Here is a 24,380-nt window from a genome sequence, read left to right as displayed (position 1 = left end):
AGTCATAGCAAGTTTTGCTGGTAAAGAATCGCATCTTGCTTTCCTCCCTGCTAAAGAATGCCAAAAATACATGTGCAATATTTGGGTGGCTGTGATGTCAAAGGCAGGTAAGAATATCTCAGCAGATTTATATAAACTTGAGCATACTACACAAGTTTTGGTTTAATAAAAATTAGTTTTTAAAAAAACCCCAATATTACAGAACTGGATTAATGTTCAAAAAGAGCAAACAAAACTTGAGCAATTCCATTATGAAGAAACACTGTGATATAAGATTGTTGTTTAACTGAAAGACTCCTGCCAGGCTATTTTGTGAAGGACAAATGTGGTCACGAGCCTAAAGCACTTTGAGTTTCTTGTTTTTTTGTTGTTATTTTGTGCTGACCTGGTGCCTGTCTGGAGTTTCCCTCACAAGGTTCTTTGGAAGAGGTTTGCCATTCAGCCCCTCATTCCTGAGGGCTGAGAGAAAATGATTGGCCCAGGGGTACCCAACTGGCTTTGTGTCCTTTGTGGGACTCGAACTCACAGCCTCCCAGTTTCTAGCCTGATGCCTCAACCGTTACACCAAACTGGCTCTTGTAGGCCCAGAAAATCCTGGAAAGCTTGACGTTCCAAAGAGTTGAGGCCTAGGTAAGTAAAAGTTTAAAATACGTACCCAAAGTCTTTAGCAGGACTAATGGATAGGAAGAGGCATTCTCCTGCTAAAAATGCCACCAATGGAAGCCTGAGAAGGAGGCCTTTGCGTGTGTTACAGAGCATAGCTACCAGAACTCTACATAGTGCTGAAGAGATTCCAAAAACTTCGCTTTTGGAAATAAAAATGACTGGAGTTTTTGAAAAGCAATTAACAATACTGCTGCACCATTTCAACAAATCTTGGTAAAGATCTATGATAATAAAAGGCCAAACATACCTTCTGCATACAGTAGCAAATTATATCTATTCCTGTAGCACGATTACCTTGGATATCCCCAGACTGTGTCATTAAACATACTAAAGGTTCTAACGCTAAATTAAATATTGAACAAGAGAGGGAACATCGGCGTGTTCCACATTTCCTGTGTTTACATAGGAGACAATCTTATTAGCCTCTCAAAGGATTAAAACAATATTGTTTTATACAAGAAATTATATTAAAATCCACTTTGCAACTAATTCCAAATAAAAAAGCTTGCACCATATTGATATAAAAACAAAAATATATTACAGTATTATTAACATTCAAATAATCTAATATTAACAGAGATTTGATGGCATTTCATGAAACCAGGTTGTGCTGATAATTTATTGAAGGTAATGCCTTCTATAATTTTGTACCAGATTAGCTTCCACATTTTATATCAGATGATAGATAATTCAGAAGATGCTTCTCATTTTCAAACTAGCTGTGTAGGGACTCACGGAATAAAGTGGGTAGGATCCATTTATGAGTACAAATCTGGAATAATACTTCCATGATTTCGGGGAATCCCAGTCAAATTAATCAACCCCATAATTAATCGGCCTTCAACTGGTCAGTCAACATCTCATTCAGCTCATATTCTGAGGGAAGGCTGAAAGCCAGACCCGTATCCTAGTTCTCTGTCTTGCCTGAGTCTTTGAATCCGATGGTCCCATCAAATCATCAAACCAGCTTCTAGTCCAGGGGTCTTCAAACTTGACAGCTTTAAGACTGGTGGACTTCAACTCCCAGAATTCCTCCCCCAGTCCTGTTAGCTCAGGAATTGTGGGAGTTGAAGTCCACAAGTCTTAAACTTGCCAAGTTTGAAGACCCTTGTTCTAGTCAGTTTATTTCCCAGGCAAGGGATTGCCCATTTATAATGACAAATGTTCAGTTCACAAGAAGTGATAGAAATCTGAAGCATGTCTGAAATTCTGCCTCATTTACTCAGCAAGGAAGGTGCCCTTGAAACAACCCTGTGTGGGAGATTGTGCTGCGTTTGGCAGTGGCTGGATCTGCTCCGCTGGTTGTGCCAGATGAGCCAGCTGAGGGGATTCATTCCAGCAGCTTTCAGGCTCTAAGGTCCGAGCTCTGCTTGGAGGGAGGGCAGCCAGGCATTCGTGCCTGGGGCTAGAAATGCCAGGCCAGCAGTTCATCCTTGAGCCCATTGTTATCACACAGCACCGAAAGAGGAAATATCATAATGAAATGTTACAAGCAGGCTGATTGAGACAATCTTGGGTCCCCTTTAAACAAAAGTTTGACTTCTGTGCTGCTTTATGCGTAACCAATTGCCTGTTTATCCAGAGGTGGCCACGAGGCCTCCAGGTGCTCCCGGGAAGGCTGTTCTCCAGCGGCAGCTGAAGAAAGGAGGGCGTCCCTTGGTATCCCAGCCTTTGGCTTTGCTTCCTTTCCCGAGGCAGAAAGGCCTCGGCCCAAGCATCAGAATAAGCACACCGGGAAAGGTCAGGAGGAGGCCCGGCTCTCCAAGCCTTCCAAAGGAGTCTACCGGGCAGCTGCTTGCGGGTCCTTCGCTCCCGGCCTCGGACTCCTCTGCCCATTAGCGGCCGAGGTCTCCCGCCGCGCGCCTTGCGTGGTCCCCGGAGGGAGCTCCGGAGGCAGCCGGCCTTCTTCGTCGGAAAGGCCCCTCCCCTCCCCCCGGGGCCCCCTCCAGCCCGCCGGCCGCTCTGCCTGGGCGGCTGGGGTCCCACCTTCCGCTCCTCCCCTTCCCCAACTGTCCGCGAGGGGAGAGCGGAGCGGCCTTCGCCAGCCCGGGCTGGGCGGGCCGCAGAGGCTTCTCGGCAAGCCAGGATGCGGGGCCTGGCCGGACGCAGCGCTGCCCTCCTGCTCCTGGCGCTCCTGCAGCCTGGCCGGGCCTTCTGGCTCCTCAACATACTCTTCCCGCCCAGCACCACCCCAGAAGCCGACTCCGCCAACGGGACGTCCCCCGTGGTGCTGGGTGAGTTGGGCCGGGCAGGGAGCGGGGAGCCCCGGAGGCGTTGGGGACGGTCGGGTGGCCAGGGAGGGGCCGCTGGCTTCTTCCCAAGGACCGAGAAGGGCTGGGTAGCTGGAGCTAAGGTGGCTGCGGCTAAGGTTCCCCTGCAGGAGGCGGAAGGGCTGAGCCCAGAGCGGGCTCTCGACCACGCGGTCCCCGCAAGAGCCGGCGAAGAGACGGCGTGCCGCTGCGAGATCCGCCCGACGGCAGAAGGGCCCGGCCTTTGGTTGACGGCCTTTCCCAGGACGTCGGAGGCGAAGCGGACAGGCAACCCCATCGCCTCCTGCTGCTCCGGCGGATAATTGGCAGCGCCTCTTCCCCGGCCTCCGAATAAGCCCTCTTGACCTCGGGGAGGCCTCGAGGGGAGCTCCGGCCCGAGAGGCGCTGCTCGGAGCGCGTCCCCTGAGCCCCCGGCCGGGCTGCGGGAGAGGAGAGCAAGGCTGCACGGCTTTGGGCGGGTAGCATCAGGCAGCAGCAGCAGCAGCAGCGCCACGGCTCAGAAGCTCCCAAAGGGCCGGCACGTCCGAAAGACCGGGAGGAGCGTCCCGTTTGCCTGCTGGGTGTGGAGGGGGAGGGAGGCCTGGCTCTCCTTCCATCCACAGCCTCCCATGGTCTCCATGCTGCGGTGGCTCATTAAAACGCAGAGTAAAGTCAAATCCGATCTGGAAGCGAACTTTACCAACCGCACAGCCACCCCTTTTAAGCAGGTACCTTGCAGTTTGCTCCTCCTGAGTATCTTTCAACTGATTTAGACTTAAACCGGTTAGGAATTCCTAAGAAGCAGCTGCTCCGAGTTCTTCTCCCAGATGGCCGAGGACCTTTAGCTAGCAGACTGTTCTTTCCCGGAGGAGAACAGAGGCGGAGGAGAAGCAGGAGCTGAGACTGCTCCTCCTTTCTTCAAAGGCCCAAATCCTCTTCTGCTGAGGAACAAGAAGGGGCGAGAGTCCCAGAAAAAAACGATCGCTAACCCAGAATGGAATAAGATGCATTCGTAAATACTCTGCTTTGAAAAATGTGGTTGCAACAGCGGCCTGTGAACACTTCCCCACGGGGAAGTAGTTAATATACATTTAAAAGCATAAGGAAGGTTGAGAAAATTGGTAAAGGGGGCAAGGGAAGACTGAGTTGGCGGAGTCCAAAGTCTAAGTTGAGTTTAGGAATAATAAGGGAAGGAAAATGACTGCAAGGCAGGGTGGAATTCAAATCTCTTAACAACTGGTTCTGTGGGCACAGCCTAATTTGTGGGTGTGGCTTGGTGGTCGTGTGACTGGCTTGCTGGCTGGGCATGGCTTGGTGGTCACATGACTGGGTGGGTCAAAAGATAGAAACTCACTTTATAATGCTCTTGGACTAGATGACCTCTGAGGTCCCTTCCAGCCCTGGATTACTGTGCTGTTTTAAAGCATCCTCTGAAGCGGTGTCTAGTGCCAGGGTTTGTGGTCCTTCCTTCCTCTCCCTTTTCCACTCTTTCTCCCTTTCCTCCCTTTCTTTCTTTCTCCCATCTTTCCCTCTTTCTTTTTCTTCTTCCTTTTAAGAGAAAGAAAGAGAAAGAGAGCTACCATGCATCTCTATGCTATTCATGGTATATTTTCAGCTCTTTCTACTTAAACCAGGGGTCCCAAACTTGGCAACTTTAAGACTTGTGGACTTCAACTCCCTGGGAGTTGAAGTCTACAAGTCTTAAAGTTGCCAAGTTTGAAAACCTTTGACTTAAACCTTAGTACAACACCCAGATATTTAAAGCCATTAAACAACTTTGATTGATCTTGAAACTTTTTGCATACTTGTACTTAAACAGGAAGATTTTTGTTTTAACACATATGGCTTCAATTCCAAAGCTGCTTTTTATGAAGACCAAGTCAAGAAAAGGAGATTGGAAACAAAGCAAAAGTTAACCTCATTCTTTCTAACCCTTTCTAAATGGCAAGTAGAAGTGAGCCTTTTTACCTGCCATTTTATTACCAAGTATTTACCACCATCTTCAAATTAAAGAGTTGCCTTCCAACAACAAAAAACACAAGTTTGCAAATTGCCTGAATAATAACCCAGCACATAATTTTTTATGTTAAATGTCGAACCGCAAAGTGGAGGAGGGAAAATATTTGTGAGAAATATTTACTGTGTTTTTGCTGGTCAAATTTAAAAGGCCATTGGACTCCATAAAGGTTGTGACAGCAATAGAAGTAATGAAGCAGCCGCTAGGCAAACCGCTGAATAGTCTGAATTCTGCTTGGGAAATTGTGTCATGTATGCTCTGAAATTGAGCAGATGAATGAGACCTAAAGGAAAGGTGTTCTCTACAAAATCCACTCTGAACTTGCCACACTAAGCCTGGCATGAAAAAGCAGAGGAACTTACTTGTTTTGAAGGGGAGGATGTGGAATAAAGAAAGAACATTGGCTCCAACAGTTTTACATTTGTTTACCCAGAACATTCCCAAGGCAGGAATCAATACTGCATTAGCTCCAAATGTTCTTTTGGCTAAGCACTGAATCCAGGCGTACTGGGTGGCTGGATGCTCCCAGGAGGCTGCAGGGAAGCCGCCTAGGCCCAAAACGGGAGCCTCCCTGGAGCCTCCTGGGAGCAAAAGCAGGGGAGGGGCAGACCCCCCCCCCAGCTCTGTTTTTGCTCCCAGGAGGCTACCCTACACTTATCTGGGAGCCAGCTAAGTGGCCTCGTGGGGACTCCTGGGAGGGGCGGGGAGGAGTGGGCGGGGCCAGATGTTCTTCAGAACTACCGGTTTGCTGCACTGGATGTAAAATTAACATCCGGTTCGCCTGAACCGGTAGAATCTCCCCCAGTTGCGAGGAGATGCAAATGCAATCTAGATTGGCTTAAGACCAATTGAGTGCAGAATTTAGTTTGGCGTCATTGTGGTTGTTAAGCAAGATGCCCCTATGATTGCTTTGCTGAACAGCCACAATCCTGGCTCTCCTCATTGCAGTCGTTAAGCGTTAGGCGGCTGGAGCGGAAGAGCTGCCTGCCGAAGGAAAGAACAGAAGAGAAGAACCAAGTTGGAAGGGAGGCCGTCTACTCAGGCATGGTACCCGATACCGTTTCAGGCAAATAAGTGTCCAACCTCTTCTTAAAAACTTCCAGTATTGGAGCATTCACAACTTTTGGAGGCAAATTGTTCCACTGGTTAATTGTTCTCCCTGACAGGAAATTCCTCCTTAGTTCCAATGAATCTAAGTGACCTTGTTTCCTTTCCACCCATGGCTTCTTGTCTCTGGAGCATAGTTTGACTCCCTTTTCTTTGGGGCAGCCCCGGAGATATTGGAAGGCTGCTATTATGTCACCCCTTCTGGTGGTGATGCTGTCTAACCCACATTTTTTTTCTATTTCATCATGTAGTATTTTGTGCTCTACTTTATCAAATGCCTTACTGAAGTCCAAGTAAATTATATCCACAGCATTCTTTTGGTCCAGTAATTTTGTCATGTCGTCAAAGAATACAATAAGATTTATCTGGCATGATCGAGTTTTGACAAACCCATGTTGGCTTTTGGTTATGACTTTGTTTGCCTCTAGGTGTTTTCTGATTCATTGCTTGAGTATCTTTCCAGAATCTTCCTAGATATGGAGGTCAGGCTGATAGGCCTGTAGTTCCCTGGATCCCCCCTCCTTTTTTTTGAAGAGGGGAACCACACCAGTCCTCTGGCCGTTCCCTGGTGCTCCAGGATCTTTGAAAGGTAACGAACGTTCAGTGGTTCTGAGGACCTGCAGCTCCCCTCCACATGCAGAAGGGAACTCCAGGACTGGGCTGGAGGAGGACCCTCTCCGATCTTCGTAATTCTGGACTTCTCTTCTCCAGCCCAGCCCTGGAGTTCTCCTCCCTCTGTGCAAAGAGGGAAGCCTGCCTGGAATCCAAGTAGGATGTTGGCACAGAGTGTTTGCAGCAATGGAAATCCTCTTGTTTTGGGGCCTGGCTGCAAACGCCCTGATACATTTTGGAAAGTGTGTTTTCAGTCAGGTTCTTTCCAAGCAGAGAGCAAACGTAATGAAAAATAAATAAAATTTATCTGGTCTCACTGAATGCTGGAAGGAAGGAAGATTTGCATGGAAGCTATAGTGTGATCTGAAGATCTTCCACAGTGTCTTGCAAGCCAGCCGGGCCCCCATTGATGTCCAGATATGGTGATAAACAGGGAGTTGATAGAGCAGCTTCCAGCAGCCAGAGGCTCTGGCACCCAACCCAGCACCAAGGCCTTGCTCAAGACAGCTCCCCGGACTTGCTCCTCTCTGCCACCCTGGGACGTGTGCCTCTGTTTGACTCCCTTCCCTTGGAAGAGTGCCCCCCCCCCCACTTGCTTTCCTCCTTTCTTTGGACTGTCCTTTCTGGCCTTGTTGACTTTTCCTGCAAGGGGGGGCTTGGGCACAGTCTGTAAGCCTTGCTTGGGGACCTCCAATCTCCGCCATGCCTTTTGGGACAGGGTTACCTAACGCCTTGGAGGAAGAGCCAGAATGGCGCCCAAGCCCCGAGCTGGGTTCTTTCTTGGAGGAGAATTCATTGAGATTCTGGAAGGATCTCTTGCATTTCGTAACAATTTTAGCATTCTCATAGTTTTCTGTTTTGTTTCTCTACCCTCCTCTTCCGCTTCATTGGATTTGTAGTACTATGTTACTTTTCTCTGTTTTTTAGATAGGAATAAGTAAAGAGTGATAAACCGTTTCTTCTCATATTAGAGAAGATCACAGCTCAAAGCTGAAACAGACATATTTTGAAGACACCACAACCTAATTGTGAAATCTCTGTTTCTCTCTTTCTCCTCCTTTCTTCCTACCTGTTGCACAACCTCTGGCGATTCGTTATATTCCACCCCCAGTTTTAAAGGAATTGCTCTGCTGTCCTTAGTCTTCTTGACCTAAGGTGGAGATCTTAGTAAAGGTATTAAAGGTTTTCACAGTTTAGGCCAGGTGTTCAAGGCCTCCCTGGACCATGTCCCTGCCTGAGGATAAAGGCCACCTGGAGGTCAGGCTGTCCCTGCTCTTGGTTGGTAGAAGGGGGTCTCTTGCATCCAGAAAATGGTGGCAGGACGTTGGCCCAGCACCCAGCTTGGTTGGCATCTCAGCACCAAGCCAAGCTGGGTTTTCCTCGGGCATTTGGGACTCAGCAATTCTAGCCTGACTGCCTGCTGGTTGTTTAGGGCATGGATGGCAGCAAAATGCAGAAAACTCTGCTGCCACCTGGCGATGGCAGACCAGAAGTGGGGACTGACTGTCGCTGCTTCTGAAATCCTGTGCCACTCTGTTAATGAAAGCAGCACTTCACCCCTTGCCCGATGAATTGCTTAAAGGTAGACACAGCATGCGGAGGATTTCTGCTAACAAACAAACCTTTCACTAATTGCAGACACGCCAGCAGGACATGCAGTCACAAACAGGCTTGTTGTACATGCTGTGCTGTACAGGTGATAAAAGGGTGACTGGGAAGAAAGGAGCGCCATGCAGGCCATACAGTCTCCCCGCCTTCTTTCCTCTCCTTGGCCAGCAGGGCTTCGTTACGGGTCCCCTCGGGCCGACTCCCTTGTCTTCGCTTTGGCTGCCTTGCTCTGCATTCTTCTCAGGTCTGCAAAACTCTCGTCTTTCCCCAGCACTTGCTTTCTTGTTGCAGTTGTGACTTGACAGGACCAGGAATGAGGTTGAGGAAATGCTGAACCTGCCCCTTCCCTTCAAGACCTGGTTGCAGCCAGAAGAAGGGGAGGGCCCAGGTAGAGAAGGCAGGTGCAGGAGGAGGGCAGCCAGGAACCATTTTATCCATTTGCTTGGGAGATGGGAAGGCAGCTGCTCTCTCTTTCTCTGCCCCTGCAGTGCCCGGGTTCCTCGGGAATCAGCTGGAGGCTAAGTTGGACAAGCCAGATGTGGTGAACTGGATGTGTTATCGCAAGACTGATGATTATTTTACCATCTGGCTGAACCTCAACATGTTCCTGCCTTTTGGAGGGGACTGTTGGATCGACAACACAAGGTATGTCTGTGAGGGAGCCCCCCCCCCCCACATCTTGGCCTCTCCTCTGCCTGTTGGGATGGGGGTCCTTGCTGGCTCAGGCCCTAAAGTGCCCCCAGACTGAGGAGAAGAGGGGGTGACGCAGAGGGAGAGGAGACCCCAAAGACGCAATGATCAGCAAGTTGAGCCTCTCCCCAACCCACAAGATAGTGTGCTTAGCCATTGTTTGTTTTATACAACATAGTGAGTGACTTGCACAAGCTCTGCTAAACTATAAACCATGATTTATGAACAGTGACTGATTCAAGAGCATGCTAAGTCCTAAACCAAGCAGAGCATTTTGGGGCATTGCAGTTGCTGAGTGCTTCTCGTTCGTTTTACCACAGCTCTGAGTGAAAATATGACCCCACAACTTTCCAATAGGACCTCTCAGTATTAATTTATTCTGGGAACATCTTCCCCCACCGCCCCAGACCCTTCAGTGAACCTCAAAGAATTGCCGATTGTGTTATTAGAGCCTGCCTGGTCTCTGTCTGCGGCCCTGATCCTGATGGACTCCTGTTGCTTTCACTTGGGATGCCCAGGCTGGCTTGGGGGGCCCACCTCATCCACTGTTAGGCCGGCTGAGTTCAGGGCTGCCTTAGAAGAGGGCCAGTCCCGGCAGGCATTGAGAAGGGCGTCACGGTGCAAGCCCACAACTCCTCCTGTTGTTTCGGGGTTAGCTTTAATCGTGGCTTTAGCATCCCTGAAAAAAACAGGAAACCCTTGTTTCAGGATAGCTAGGCAAGCGTGGCCTATGGATTGCCCAATGCAGCAGGCGTCTCCCTCCCTGGCAGCCCCCAATCACCCCCATGCCCTCTCAGCCCATTCCTACTGGTGGGTGGCAGATTCTGACAGAAGGGAGACTCCGGATGCCCCACAGCGGCATTTGGTGGCTCACTGGGAGCTTTCATTTCCAGGGCCTGTTGGCAGAGACCACAAACACAGGAGGCCTCCAGTCCACACCATTTGAGGCCTCAACCCGGACAGTCGGTCTAAAGGATCGAGGCTTGGAGTTTTTAGATCCAAGCTGCTAGTGACCTCGAGTGGGATATCCAGCCCCTTAAAGCTCTCCGATAAGATGCCCTTTGTTGGAAGTAGACCTAAGATAATGGTTGTGTTTTCTCTTGATCTGCCCTTGGGGGGTACAGAGTGATGTACAACAAAACCACCCGGAGCATAACCAACGCCCCTGGAGTCCAAATCAGAGTCCCTGGGTTTGGCAAGACCTTTTCCGTGGAATACCTGGACGATGGCAAATTGGCCGGTGAGGAGGAGGAGGGCAGGAGGGAGGGGGAGCTGGGGAGAAACCCAACAGGGTGAAATGCATCCCCAAATGTCGTCTTCTCCTGAGCCTCCAGGGGTTTCCCTGAGTTTGAAATAAGGGCAGGGAGTTTGGCCGATGGGCTGCCTATCACTGGCCTTTGTTGGGGGGTGTCTACCTGCACAAGGTTCCTCCATGGGAGTCCAGTATACAGTTATGATGAGCGGGGGGTAGCTCCTGGCCAGATAGCTCCACAGGCAGCTTTTCTGCCCATGTGGCAGAGCAACCACAGTCCTTGGGTCAATCAGTGGCCAGAGCGATTCCCTTCAAGCAGAGAGATGTTTAGGAAGGACAATGTCAGCTGGTGCTCTGTTCAAAATCCAAGAAAGAAATACTTAGACTCTTGTAATTAGAGAAAAGATATCTTTTACTGGAAGTCAAGTGGTAGCAACAAGAGAATTCTGAATCTGAGGAAATAGACACGCACATCACATATATCAAGGGAGTGAAATGTTCCCACCCCCAATAGTTCAAACGGTTCTTCCAATTAAAAGTTGTGAACCTCGTCATGTGGACATCTCCAGGTGGTGATGACCTTGGCTTACTCAGATAAAGGTTTGCAGTTGCGCAGAGAAGAGAACGCCAAGCAGGAATTAGAAACCCTCCCCAGTTTATACAATATTAGTTAGTAACATCTCTAGCCCGTTTCCCATACTTTTCCCCCTTCCTCCCCCCGTTACTCATGACAGCCAGAAAGAAGACCTTGAAGGCTGACAGACAATACTACAGTGGAAGTTACGACTCTCCTGCTTCCTTGAAGGCGTTGGGAAGAGGGTGACCTTTGAGAGGTGCTCAGAGGGAGGCAGCCCTTTGGGTTCCCACCAGGCGGTGCAGGATCTGCAGGACTCTTTGGACTCGCTTTGATCTTGGTGCTTTTTCTAGAACCCGCTTGGCTTCTTCCGAGGGAGTCAAGAATCGTTTGGGAAAGAGGAGAACAGGAGCAGAACAGGAGCCCCTTGCCAGAGGAAAGCCCTACCTGTAGACCCTTCCCTCCGCCCTCCACTAACTGCCCTTCTCCTCCTTGCTCCAGGCTACATGCACACGCTGGTGCAGCACCTGGTCAACAATGGTTACGTGCGGGATCAGACCGTGAGAGCGGCTCCCTACGACTGGAGGCTCAACCCCAGTGAGTACGCCTGGACAGAGGCCGGGGACCCCTGCCCTCCAAGGGGTCTCGGCAGGGAAGATGGGCTGAGCCCCCTCTGAAGGGTGAGGCAGCTTGTGCATCCCATACCAGCCACCTCCAGTTCGGATCCTGCAGCAGGGGAGTCCATTTTTCCAGCATTTTTTTACTGTTTTCTGTTCTGCCCAAGGTGGTTGTTACAAGCCACTGTAGAAGCCATTTAATATCAGTCAGTCAATCAAACGATCACTAAAGCCTGATTATTAGTTTCAGGCTTTCCATTGGTCGTTCCATTATTTGTAAGTGGCCCCAGCAAAGCAGCCATAGGATCAGATCAGTATAAGGTGCAAAGGAAACCAGTCTCTGCTCCCCACTGGAAAAAAACTGGCACGAACTTTTTCCCAGCTGAAGATTTTTCTTTCACAAATTCGGGTTAGGAAGAATGAAGAAAACAGGGCAGGTCTGCCTCGTAATGTAACACATCACCAGAGGGATTTCGTATTTCCCACCCATCCCTGGCTTCTCCATATTTGAAACCCTGACACGACAAACCCACGAATAAAATGTGACACGAAAGGAGTGGCGGGAGAGGAGGGGGCGGAGGGGGCGATGAAATCCAGCTGCGTAGCTCTGGGCATCCTTCCTTATAGCCCAACCGGGCACATGGGAGCAGCTGGAAGCCACCAAGGACCCAGAGCCTCAGCGAGGGGGTGTCTCACCTGCCCTTCTCAAAGGGGCCGGAGGTGGTTTGTCTGCAGGCAGGGGTGGAAGGAACCCTCCGGCGCTCTGGCCAGGGCATGGGAAGGTTCCCTCTGGGCCCCAGGAGGTTGGCGGGGGGGGGGAGTTTCCCTCCCACACTCCTACTCCTCCTCCTCCTCTTTCCACAGCCGAGCAAGAGGACTACTTTTGCAAGCTGCGGGGCCTCATTGAAGAGATGTTTGAAGCCTACCAGAAGCCAGTTTTCCTGATTGGCCACAGTCTTGGCAACCTCCACATCCTCTCCTTCCTGGTCCAGCAGCCGCAGGCCTGGAAGGACCGTTTTGTCCAAGGCTTCATTTCCCTCGGAGCCCCCTGGGCTGGATCTGTGAAATCCATGCGGACCGTGGCCTCGGGTGAGTAGCTGCAGCCGTGTCTCCCGGGGGCCTGCACGGAGTTGGGCTGCACCAGCCCCTCTTCCTGGTCTCCAGGTTTCCCCACTCCTCTGCCCACTAAAAGATCCTGGGCGTATCTTGCCCACGGCCCCCCCAGCCCCCAGCCCTTCTGAGGAAAAAGTGGAGAGGCATCGATCTGTTTCTGTCTTTGCCCCCGGTTTACCTTTAAGAAGAGGGAAGAACCCTTGGAAATTTGATCTTGTTAAGTTTATTCACCAGCTGTCCTCTGTGGCTGAATAAAATTGTAATACGATTTTTCTATTACAAATTAGCAGACCTGAAAGTGGGCGTAGAATAATGCAACCCCACTGGTGTCGTTGGCAGGTGACCTTCAGGGCATTCCTATTATGTCCAACATTAAATTGCGTGAAGAAAAGCGAACATCCACCAATAGTCCCTGGCTGTTCCCCACCCACACAGCCTGGCCGGAGACACACGTCTTCATCTCCACCCCCTTCTACAACTACACCTACCGGGATTACCAGCAGTTCTTCAGCGATATCCACTACGAAGACGGCTGGCTCATGTGGAATGACAGCAAGGAGCTGATGGTACAGCTGCCAGCCCCGGGCGTGAAGGTCTATTGCCTGTTTGGCACCGGGCGCCCCACTCCGGAGACCTACATTTACGACGACCGCTTTCCCTACGAGGACCCGGTGGACATTATCTATGGGGACGGGGATGACGTGGTTAGCTGGCGCAACATAGAGCTGTGCAAGGCCTGGCGCAACCAGCAGGATGAGAAGGTCCATGTCCAGGAACTGCCTGGAGCTGAGCATCTCAACATGGTCTTTGACAACCGTACCCTACAATACATCAGTGAAATCCTGTTTGGGAACCTGGAGAACGTGACTGCTGCCCAAGACCTGGGGGGAAGAGCCCCCTGAGCCCCCACGCAAAGGGAAGCCCTGCTGTGTGGGGAGAGAACATGAGCCACAGCACGGAAGCTTTCCCTGTGCTGGAGAGACGCAGGGGTTGGCTGGGCCCCCAGTGTTTGGCCATTAATATCCTAGTCCCCATTTCTCCACCGTATTTTCAAGAGACAGTCCAAGAAGCCCAGAGCACTCATAACTGCTTGCAGGCTTCTGCAGAGCAGCAGCAACTTCAGAAATCCTCATGGTGTGTGGCAAAGACCTTGGAAGGCTGGGCCTGGAGAGGTTGCCAAAGGAGCCGTCAGAGAAGAGACGGCAGAGCCTGCAGCTGTATGGTGGGTGGAGCAGGAGACCCAGAAGAGACCCTTTCTACTTTCTCAGGCTGTAAAGGAGACAGTGGGAGATTTGTACTTGCAGACTTGCAAGTTTCTCTTAATATAATTTTACAATAAAGTAGAATTAGTACATCTGGTCTTGATTCTTGTCTGGTCTATTTAGTAAGGCTGATATCAATTTTGCAAGTCTCTGGTTCTCTTCCAAAGAGAAGAATTTTAGGAATGGGTTCCTGTCCTCAATGAGTTCTGCTACCTGCGGAGCATCTGGCAGTAGCGTTGTTAACACCACCACAATGACCAATTTGCAGGACGCCATGGCACGACGCCACAGTTGGAGCGGAATATGCCCCATGTGTGGCAACACAAATTGCTCCTGCTTGCTGGAAAAGCGCAGAGGGGGCTGGGATCAGTTCTAGCCATTCGCTACTCGGTGGGAAATGGGAGGCCAGTGGGGGGGGGGGTTGTGACTGCTGAAGGAAGCAGCAGCGGAGTGGGCAACACCGGCCATTGGGGGAAACGGTTCAGGGCCTGGCAACTATCAGGACTTCATGCGCGAATTCAAAGCGCCCTTTGGAGATCCCACGCCTGCTCATGAGTTAGCAATCCTCAAGGGAGATTTGAATATCAACATCGAGAAAGAATTCACTCACTCTTCCAACTCCCCAGCACTGGCATCAACAACGGTGCTCTAGGAAGCAGCCGCTCTGGAGGGAAAGGGGGGAGCAAAGACCTGGGCAGAAGGACCACTAGAAACCACGATCCATTCTCACGTAGACTGACCAGGCTGGCTACAAAAGACACTCGCGTCTTTGCAGAACTAGGCCTGAAAGGTGTTTACCCCTAATAAGAATGAAAGGAGGGCACAAGTATTGAGTGGCCTTCCAATTAACAAAGCGGGGGAAGTTCTGAGACAAACAATGCCTACATGGGAGGTGCCTCACGGGGAGCAAACCCACAGGACAGGTGGGGGGAGGCCCACGGATTTCTACAGGCACGGGATGCCTTTGTGGCCTCAGAAAAGGGGAAGGACACAGCTATCCTCAGTTTCCCTGGGAGCTCCGGAGGGGTGATGTAATGGGATGGGGGAAAGACCTTGGGAAAGAGCTCTGCCTGGGAAGGGGCAGACCTGAGAGGCAGCAGGGCTGCAGCTGGATAGTGAGGGGGGGGGGGAGAAGAAGCTCCAAGGGGGACCCTCCCTAAGTTCTCAGGAGGCAAAGGTGACGGTGGGAGAATTCTACCTTCAGACTTACATGAGTCTTGTCAACATTCCATTTTCATATTCCATTCAATATTTTATACATACATACATACATACATACATTTTATATTATATTTTGTTTTGTTTTATTCTGTTCTAGTCTATTATTATTCATGTATCTTTACGATTAAAGTGGAACTAGCTTATCTGGTCATGTTTCCTCCCTGGTCAACCTAGTGAGGCCGACTGCGATGACCCAGGATGCGATACAAAAGCAACAAAGTCACAAAAACAGGTGAAGTCCCTTTAATTCCTTCAACTTGGCTTCAAAGGTCCAATTATCATTGACTGGAGAAAAAACTCCCCTACAAACACCTGTGAAAAGGAAGAACTGCGTTCAAACTCAAAATACATATAAATTATAAATAGAAAAAACAACACAAACCACACAGAAGCAATTAATCAGACAAAGCAGGATAAGGGCTTGAAGACGTCCACAGATATCAAAATACATACGCTGGGAAGGATGCCAGAACTCAGATAAGAACCGAAAGAATAGAATTATTTCACACTTTGCTTCCAGCACTGGGCCATGTACAGTTTGTCCTTTTAAACAGTCCTCCCAGCTGCAGTCCATGAAGGGGATCAGGGCCCTTTCCTCCCCTGTAGACCACGCCATTCACGTTTCTCCCTCATGCACTCCTCCCTGCGTGCCCTAGGATGAAGAGGGGATGGGCCTGGGTCTTCCTCTGAATGCCCAGCTGGCCTGTGCCCTTCCCCAGTTTCCTCCACAACTTCCCACTCCCTGTCAGCTGTTCCTCCTCTTCCTCGGAGTCAGATTCTAACAGGGGCATGACAACGACAGAAATACATTTTTCTCCTCTTGCCCTCAGTTGTATCCAGCCATCTTTGGCCATAAGCCATATTGCTACTCTGGGTCATCTGAATCAGGATTGGGCAGCTTCTTGAGCCTGATGGGAAGGAAAGGGGTGTGTGTTGACAACTCCAGCATGAAATCCCTCCCTCCAGAGACTCTCCCTCTTCAGACTGAAGAGGCCAACAGGAGACCCTCATTCCTCCACAAGGTAGGAGGGTCACCCAAGAGCCGCTGTCCGCGATCTCCTCTGCTCCCAAGCAGCAGCACCGGTTAAGATTAGTGCTTAATGCTCTGATAAGCCTCAGTGTCAAACAAATCTTTCTGATAAGAACCCTTCAAAGTTGGAAGTGTTGCAAAGGGAATGGAGGGGGGGGGAATACAAAAACCCCTCAGGGGGGACAGTAGCTGGATACCCCCCACAACCCATGGCTCAGTTGAGACCCCTGGATTTCCCCCTTTTTTCAGGGCAACCTGCTTCTCCTAGACAAATGAAAACAACTGAGGGTCACTTTTGATTTGTTCAGATGCTTCCTTTTGACTTCAGGTGGTGTCCTGACCAAGGGAAGAGTCAGCTCTTGCAAAGAATACATAAAGGAACTGAATTGCAAGGGACTTTGGAGGTCTTCTCACCCTAGGCCGTTCTGGACAAATGGCTGGCCAGTCTCTTCTTAAAAACCTCCAGTGGCAGCCCCTCCAATATTGGAAGACTGCTACCAGGTTTTCCCTAGTCCTTCTCTTTGTTAAGACTAGATATTCCCAGTTCTTGCAACTGTTCATTGTAGGAAAAGAGAGCCGGTTTTCTCTCTGCGTGCAAACATCTCTGCCACAAAAGCCGACCTCCAACTGGGCTTCCTTTGCAAGGGGCTGTACCCAACTGGATATGAGCTTCAGCAGCTCAGGGCCTCAATGGATAGAGAGGGGCATCGTGTCGTTTTTCCAAAAATGACAGTTCCCTCTGTCCTTGAATGTTTGATGACAAATATAGTCCAAAATAGTTGGTGGGAAATTAGAGGAAGGAGATGCTGAAGGGAGGGTGTAAATCTAGTAAGCAGCAACAGAGATTCGGCTATAGCCTTGGAACCCCAATGTTTATACTTGTATGTAATTCCCTCAAGAGGGCCCATAATTCATGTACTGGGAGAAGTCAATTTACCAATTACCCTGATAAACAGCACCCATATTATACGCCCTGTGCCTATCCTGCAAAGGAGCCAGCAAGCAGGTGAGAAGGAATGAGTGCCCAGACATACCAAGGGGGAGCAGGGGGACCAGAGGCAGCCAGGACATTTCCCTGGCCAGGTTTACTATCATCGTTATGCTTACCGTGGCCCTTACATGCGTAGTAGCTACCTTGCTGGGAAGCAAAGCAGCTTCCAATAACAATCTCAATACTTCAGGTCCATATTTAACAGGGGTACCTCCTGTTCACACTCCTTCCACACTCCTTCCACAAGACAACCACGTACACATAGAAGACCATAAGCAAATTTACGGTCTGTGAAAATATTTACCACCGTGCCTTCCTGTAACCCTGAGGCTCTTGTCAGGCAGTGACTCAGCCTTTGGGGCTGAAGTTCCTGCAGGGAGGGGCTGTTGCTTTCAATACTTGGTCCAAAGTGATCACCGCATGCCCAGCTAGCCTTTCTCCGTGTACATGAAGCTGCTGCCCTCTGTAGACCGGTCCCCATCTGCATCCTCAAGAGGCCGGTCACCCAGATCCAGCCAGCCAGAAAAAACCTCCTCAATGGTTTGGACACAATCATGAATAACAACCTTTGTTGGGGAAGAAAGGTGGCTGGATTGAATCCGCTTTGTTTACAGTGCACTGATGGGTTGTCCAGAAGGGCAATCGGGGATCTCTTGAGGCGATGGGCTGTAAGCCAATGACCCCCCTTTGACTCAAGTGACTCCTGGATGGAATGAGGAGTCGCCTCTGCAATGGTGACCCCAAAGGTCAGTTGCTCGGAAGAAGCTTCTAGGAAAAGGATGATGGATCTGCAGTGGAAGGAAGGCCGTCCGGCCATCCTTGAGCAATGGGCTCAAGCTGTGTGGAGAAAGAGGCTACCAGGCATTCCCAGCTTGCAAGAGTCGGCTAAGAATGCCAGCTGCCCCCCCCCCTCCAGGACGAAGAAAGCAAAGGGTTGGGGGCATTACAGGGACCTGCACCCAGGAGCCTCGCATATGATCCAAGGCCACCAGGCAGACTTTGGGCCGCTCCAGAGCCGCTGGGCGCTTTGCCATCAAAGGGAACCTGGGGGTCCAAAGGCGGCAAAAGCCCCGGACCTGCCTTTACTTTCCCCCCTGGGCGCCTGGACAGCCTGCGCGACCGCTCCCTCCCAGGGGAACCGGGGCCAGCCCAGCCGAGCGCCGCCCGCCTGCTAGTCCCGTCCGCCGGTCCGCTGCTTTTCCCGGCCGGCCCGCAGCGTCGCCCCCCGAAGTCGCGGTCCAGCCCGGCTGTCCCCCCGCCCCGCCCGGACTCCGTGCTGGGGCCGCCGGGCGGCTGGTCAGCGGGCCGGGCGGGCGAGGCGCGGCGGCGCAACTGAGCATGCTCCGGGGGCGGGAGAGCCGGCCGGCCCGCCGCTGGCCAAGCGGGCGAGACCCACTGCGGAGCGCGGGCGGGGCCGGCAGGAGCCCCCGAGGAGCCCCCGAGGAGCAGGCCGGCGCCCTCTCCGGCGCGGGGGCTGAAGCGAGGCGGCGCGGCGGGGCAGGTGGGTCGGGCGAGGCTCGTCTCAGCCCGGCGCCGCTTCCAGGAGCAGCCGGCGGCGGCTGAAGGAAAGAGGCGGCTGAAGGAAGGCAGCCCTTCCGCGGGCGGGGCGCTTTCGGCGGGGGGCGGGTACAGGGAGGGCGGGGGGCGGCGGCGGCGGAGGGAGTGGGCAGCTCCCCCCCCAGCCTCGGGCCCGCGCCCGGGAGCGGCGCTGCAGCCTTGCCGAGCGGCGGGTGGGTGTGCCGGGCTGCGGGCTGCCATGCGAAGCCCAGCCGTTGGCGCTCCGGGCCGGCGGGCCCCTGCAGCTGCTGCCCCCTTCCAGCCCGACGGCGAGGCAGCTTCCGCCCCGGTGAGGTCCAAGCGCTCGGCCTCCGCCCTGCGGGCTTCGCGTCGGGGGAGCGTCCGGGGGAGCCGCGGCCGTCGGGGTGAGATGCGGCGGCGCCCGAGGGACGTGGCCGGGAGAGGCCTGGCTGGGGCTGCGGGGTCCCCGGGGAGGCCGGAGAGGCGACCCCCCTTGGGCCCGGGGAAGCTCCTCCTCCCGCGGAGCGCCTGATGGGGTGGGCAGGCCCGGGAGGAGACGGGGCCCTGGAGATGGTGGGGGGCTCCCCGAAGTCCGTCCCGGAGATGCAGCTCCTGGCTTGAGGCAGCGGCCTTTCCCAGGACTCGGAGGCTCCTGGCCGGAACCCTTTGCCTCTCGCGGCGGAATCGGCGGCTGAGAGCTTCTTCCATTGAGCCTTTGCTGAGTCGCCGGAAGGTGAAGAGCCGTCCCTTGCATGGGGGGGGGGGGGGTTGTTGGGGGGGGTGGTGTTGTTTGGGGTTTTTTTTTTTTTTTTTTTTTTTTTTGTTTGGTTTTTTTGTTTTTTTTTTTTTTTTTTTTTTTTTTAGGGGGGGGGGGGCTTTCTGGGGGGGGGGGGCCGTCCCCCTTTTTTGGGCGGGGTAAAAAAACCTCCACTTTTTTTTTTATAGTGGCACTAACAGGTTCTGGTGTCAGCCTTGCAAGATGCGCAGAAGCTCTGGAAACGGAGAAGCCTATAAATTGCAGCAATTGACATAGCAGTAGATTAAAGTTAACCTGGCAGTGAATTGTCTGAAACCAGAATATGGATTGAGCAAGTTTTGAATCATCTCTAAAGGTCTCTGTGAGTTTGGTTGGCTGTTGTTGCTGTGGTTTGTTGCTGCCTACTAGATTTACACCTCCCAGCATCTCCTTCCTCTAATTTCCCACCAACAATCCCTTAAGTGAGGGAAGTGAGGCCAAAAGGGTGCCTGGTTCCAGTGCCCAGGTGAGCTTCCCTGGCGGATAATGGGCAACTTGAACCTGGACTCCCTGTTATTTAGTCCAACCCCAACCACTCCCCCCATCCCATTCCCACGGTTGGGGGCACCCAGAGGGCATTGTGGGCTGCATATGTGGGTCTCCTCAGCCTCCGAGAAGCAGTGACTTGGGGCAGGCAAGCCTTGGCAAAGCTGGGGTTGGGGTGAGTGGGCATCTCTTGGGCAAGGGGGTGGTGCAGCAGGGGCTTTGGGGGCTGCAGTCCTGGTGCTGCGTCTCCTCCCCCCAACCCCCTCCCCCAGCCCTCATTGTGATGGCATAAGCACAGCCTTCCTGAGCAGCCCAAAGTTGCCAAGGCTGGCATAGCTGAGGCCAAGCACAGCTCCAAGCAGGTGGGCAGCCAGGACCCACCTGCCCCTCTGCACCCCCCCCCCACTGGGCATGGACAGGGCGTCGGGGTTTGACCCTGGGAGGCTGTCCAGGTCCCCAAGGTCTGAGGTTTGGTTCCCCCCACTTTTCTTCGGGTGGTGGTGGTGAGATGTGGGGTTAGGGTGAGTTTGCATTCAATTAATATACTGTATCAAGATCTTTTTTCACAAGTACTATCATCAAAGGAGAGACCGTACCTTCAATACCTGCCTGAAGACAGTCCTTTCCCCTCTGTTTGCAGCATTCTCCCAGGCCCAGGCTTGGCTTCATGAGGCCTCCGGCGGCTACACAATCGCAAGATGGTGCTTGACTCTCCGGCCTATCCTCCGCCATTGCATCCGGGGGTTTTCCACGCGGACCCACAACCCGGGAGAGGTGGGAGGAAGAAAGAGGGCCCTCCATGTGTCAGGAGGCAGCCGGGCCCCTTCCAGTCCTCTCCTCCAGAGTCGGATTCTTTGGGGCCCGGAAGAAGGACCAAGCAGCTGAAACTCCTCCGGGGCTCGGGAGGGCCCCCTGCCCTGCACCCCTGCCTCGCCTTGCAGGGCCCTTGCAGCTGGATGCACCGGAGCGAGAGCAGCTGCCTGGTGAGCCAGAAGAAATGGGCACGAGGACGGATCCGCAGCGCTGCCTCCCTCCCTCACCTGCCCAGGGCCAGAGCCGAGGAGGGGGCCTGCCGGGCTGGGAAGAGGAGCCCCTGTTTACTGGTGGCCCTACGGCCAGCCAACCTGGAGGCAGAGCGAGAGAAGTTCTTCCGGTCTTCGTTTGCCTACAACCCTCAGTTCGAATATGGGGAGTCTGTCCCGGAAGCCGTGCTGGAAAAATAACGAGAAGCCTCTGGGCAGTTCCTGGTGCAGGTAGCCTCACCTCCCTCCCTCCCTCCAGCCGGCTCGTGCGGCCCTTGCCCAAAGGGAGCCCTCCCCCGGTTTCCTGCCTTGGCTGTGAGGACCCTTGGAGGGGACCAGAGCGGTTCTCAAGCCCATCTGCCTGCAGGCAGCACGATTCCCTGCGCCATCCCTGCTGAGAGAGAAGGCCCGAGGCAGAGTGTCCTTCCCAAAGCCTTGGAAGGGAGCCCAGGAGCAGCAGTGGGACTGTCCCCTGGCCAGTCTGGGGGCAGAGCAGCAGTGGGCAAGCATGGCCTCCCTCCCGGGCCCTCCAAAGCGCCTGCATGCCTGCCAGGGTGGTCAGCACAGAAGGACCTGCCAGAGGAAGGGGGGGAGGGGGAGGTCTCACCACTGGACCTTGTTTTGCATCTCCTTGGCTCATGCCAAGATGTTGAGCTGATGTCCCAAATCCTCAAACTTCCTGTTCTGGCAGCATGCCATCTGTTGCTTTCATACTTGAAAAATCTTTTAAGACGGGGGCTTGACTGACCCTGGTCTTTCAAGGGGGTCTTGTCCTGACGTGCACAACAACCCAGATGGTTATTTTACACAAGTATCTTGGTAGTGGCAGCTTCTCCGCCCCCTCCCCCCCGCCCCCCAAATTAGATCCTCAATTCACAAGCCAAATTGCACCATTAGTCCCAGGATATCTCCCAATTACTCCCAGTTTAGGAACACTGCTTTGAGTAACTGGGTTTCCTCCCTTAGCAAAAGAGGAATTTTAAAAATGGCAGGCTAAAGGAATATATGATCAAATGGGAGGCTCTTGTGCCACCAGCATTTCTATGCCATCCCATTTGCCATGCAGGAAGGCTGAGCAACTGCAAATCGAACGGCTTCCAAGGAGGTTTTGGTGTGGGGCCTATTGTGCCAATAACCCCCTTGGGGCTACCATGGCTGGTGTTTGCCAACTTGGCTTTCGGATATTGATACTTTATGACCTTCTCCCCTATAATGCCCCTGGCGGCATTACAGTTATGCCGCAAAATGGCGGCTGGTTTCCTATAACACCCCAAACCCTAAACCTGGACTAGCAAAACTATATTTCTCTGTTCAGAAAACATAAGGGGGGGGGGCAATAATCAATGACAGTTACTTACTGTGATGACTTGATCCAAATAACATGCCAATATAAGGAATGATTCCAGAACCATCTGAATCATCCCCATATTTATCTAGTCCGGTGAGACTTGTGAATCCAGTCTTCAGCTCAGCTACCTGGATGTTCAGTGCAGCCTTAATTGCACCCCAGACCAGAACAAAACCTTTTGATGTCCACTTCGTTTATCTGTTGCAGGCTACTGGAATACTCAATGCTGTCCTTCAAAAATATGGCACTTACGAGAGCTTTGAGGCCTCCAATGGTGGAAAGCTGCTTACCAAATGCCAAATCTGGTCCATCACCAGGAAGTATATGCAGAAGGAAGGCTGCTCTGGAGAGGTGAGTTCTGGGGTTCTGCTCCAAAGGGAACCATCCTGAGATCCCCGGTCTCCATTGTCTTCCTTCTGCTTGTTTTCTCCAGGTGGTGGTTCAGCTCACAGAAGACCTCCTTTCCCAGGCGGTCATGATGGTGGAAAACAGCCGCCCAACGTTAGCAATCAACCTCTCTGGAGCGCGTCAGAACTGGCTGGAAGGCATGTTGCGCCATGAGATAGGTCAGCTCTGAAAGATCTCTCCCACTTTTGCCCCTTGTGCCTTAAAAGTGAACTTAGGTCCTTTGAAAATTCATAAAGCACGTTGGCCTTGGTGAGACGAGAGGGGCATGGAGGCTTTTCCCTTTTTCTGCATTGGCTGAAGTTCCGGGTTGAAAGAAACTCCAAGGAAAGCAAAGCCACAACTCGAGGTTTGGTCCAACTTGCAGCTGGTTAGTCCAGCTGCAGCGTAAAAACTCCCAAGTTTGGTTTATATTTTGTAGGGAGGTTTTGGCAACACAGTGATAGTCCTCAACGTTTGTGGCCACAATTAAGCTTCACATTTCTGTGACTGAGTAACTTGATTGTTAAGTGAATTTTGTCTATTTTGCCCATTTTCTTGCCACGGTTGTTAACTCTGAATCAGTTATTAACGACTGAAGGACTGCAGTTGTTAAGTGAGTCATACGGTTGTTAAAGTGAGTCCGGCTTCTCCATTGACTTTGCTTGTCAGAAGGTTGCAAAAGTCGATCACACGGGACGCTGCGACCGTCGTAAATATGGGTCAGTTGCCAACCGATTGAATTTTGATCACATGGCCCTGGGGATGCTGCAACGGCCATAAGTGTGAGAAACGGTTGTAAGTCCCTTTTTTCAGTGCCATTGTAACTTCGAACAGTCACTGAACGGTTGTAAGTTGAGGACTCGTTATCACCATTCAAGGCCTTTGTCCGTCCACTGCAGGGTGACGGCCTCTTCCGCGTGGTTCCCAATCCATACAACCTTGAGCTTCTCTTTGCCAGTTGGGCCCGCAATACAGACAGTCCTCGACTTACAACAGTTCATTTAGTGACCTTTCAAAGTTACAACGGCACTGAAGAATCTGACTTACTGTTCTGACCCAAACCTTGTTCCAAGGAAACAAACACAAACAGAGGTAACAGCAAAACCTTGTAAGGCTTCTTTGCGAATTCCGTTCCTTCCCGGTTAAAAGGCTGTTTCAAACTAATTGTCTCTGATAAGAACGAGCCTTGCCAAGGTGGTGCAAGGCTGCCAAGAACATGAGATAAAGTTACTAAGAAATATTTCAAACATAAAGAGTCTCCAAACACCAACCAAGATACTCTGAACGTCCACTAGGCTTGAGTGCAAAAACTTCTTTGCTTCCTGAAAAGAATTCCGGTCTCTCAGGCTGGCTTTTATCCCTTAAGGGAGGGGCCATCACCTTGCAGCCTTACTCCTGAGTCTCCCGTGCTGCTGCAGCTGCTCTTTCCTTCGAGCAGCCCTGCACACACGCCCACTGGGCACAGGCTCCTCGGGGACCTCTTCCATCACTGCTGCCAGCCTCCACAATCTCCGAAGGCAGCGCTCCACTCCCTGATGGTCCTGGCCCCATCCCTGCATCACACGCAGGCCCCTCATCCGAGTCCTCGCACTCCGAGACTTCAGCTGTCGGCACCTGCTAATTCTCTAATTCATTCAAATATTTGATTTAATTTCTCTTATTTATTTTTTTGTCCCATCACAGAGTCATTCTCTTGGTTGGTCATTTGTGAATGAATTAGAGATTAAGACTTTTAAAAGTAAAAGGCAGCTGATGAATGGCCCCTGGCTAGCTCTGGGACGAGCGGTAGCTTCACGAGGAGAAAGTCAGCAGTG

The 24,380-nt window shown here is 52.0% G+C and overlaps 1 protein-coding gene and 1 pseudogene across 2 annotated transcripts; both read left to right on the top strand.

Moving 5' to 3' along the window:
- Positions 1-2,663: 2,663 nt before the first annotated feature.
- Positions 2,664-13,859, top strand: LCAT (lecithin-cholesterol acyltransferase). The gene is made up of 6 exons (XM_026684194.2): positions 2,664-2,900; positions 8,748-8,904; positions 10,074-10,189; positions 11,277-11,372; positions 12,257-12,481; positions 12,845-13,859. The coding sequence occupies exons 1-6, from the start codon at positions 2,753-2,755 to the stop codon at positions 13,405-13,407; spliced, it is 1,305 nt and encodes a 434-aa protein (XP_026539979.1). The 5' UTR covers positions 2,664-2,752; the 3' UTR covers positions 13,408-13,859.
- Positions 13,860-19,509: 5,650 nt separating this feature from the next.
- LOC113432373 (microtubule-associated tyrosine carboxypeptidase 1-like) lies at positions 19,510-22,899 on the top strand (annotated as a pseudogene). The gene is made up of 4 exons (XR_015750664.1): positions 19,510-19,639; positions 20,450-21,062; positions 22,387-22,530; positions 22,613-22,899. The product of XR_015750664.1 is annotated as a microtubule-associated tyrosine carboxypeptidase 1-like (transcript).
- The last annotated feature ends 1,481 nt before the right edge of the window (positions 22,900-24,380 follow it).

The sequence above is a fragment of the Notechis scutatus genome, chromosome 9, assembly GCF_049901735.1.
Source record: "Notechis scutatus isolate UNSWTSFEM ecotype Mainland chromosome 9, rNotScu1.2, whole genome shotgun sequence".
Taxonomy (NCBI): domain Eukaryota; kingdom Metazoa; phylum Chordata; class Lepidosauria; order Squamata; family Elapidae; genus Notechis; species Notechis scutatus.
This window is presented reverse-complemented; position numbering and strand designations above follow the sequence as displayed.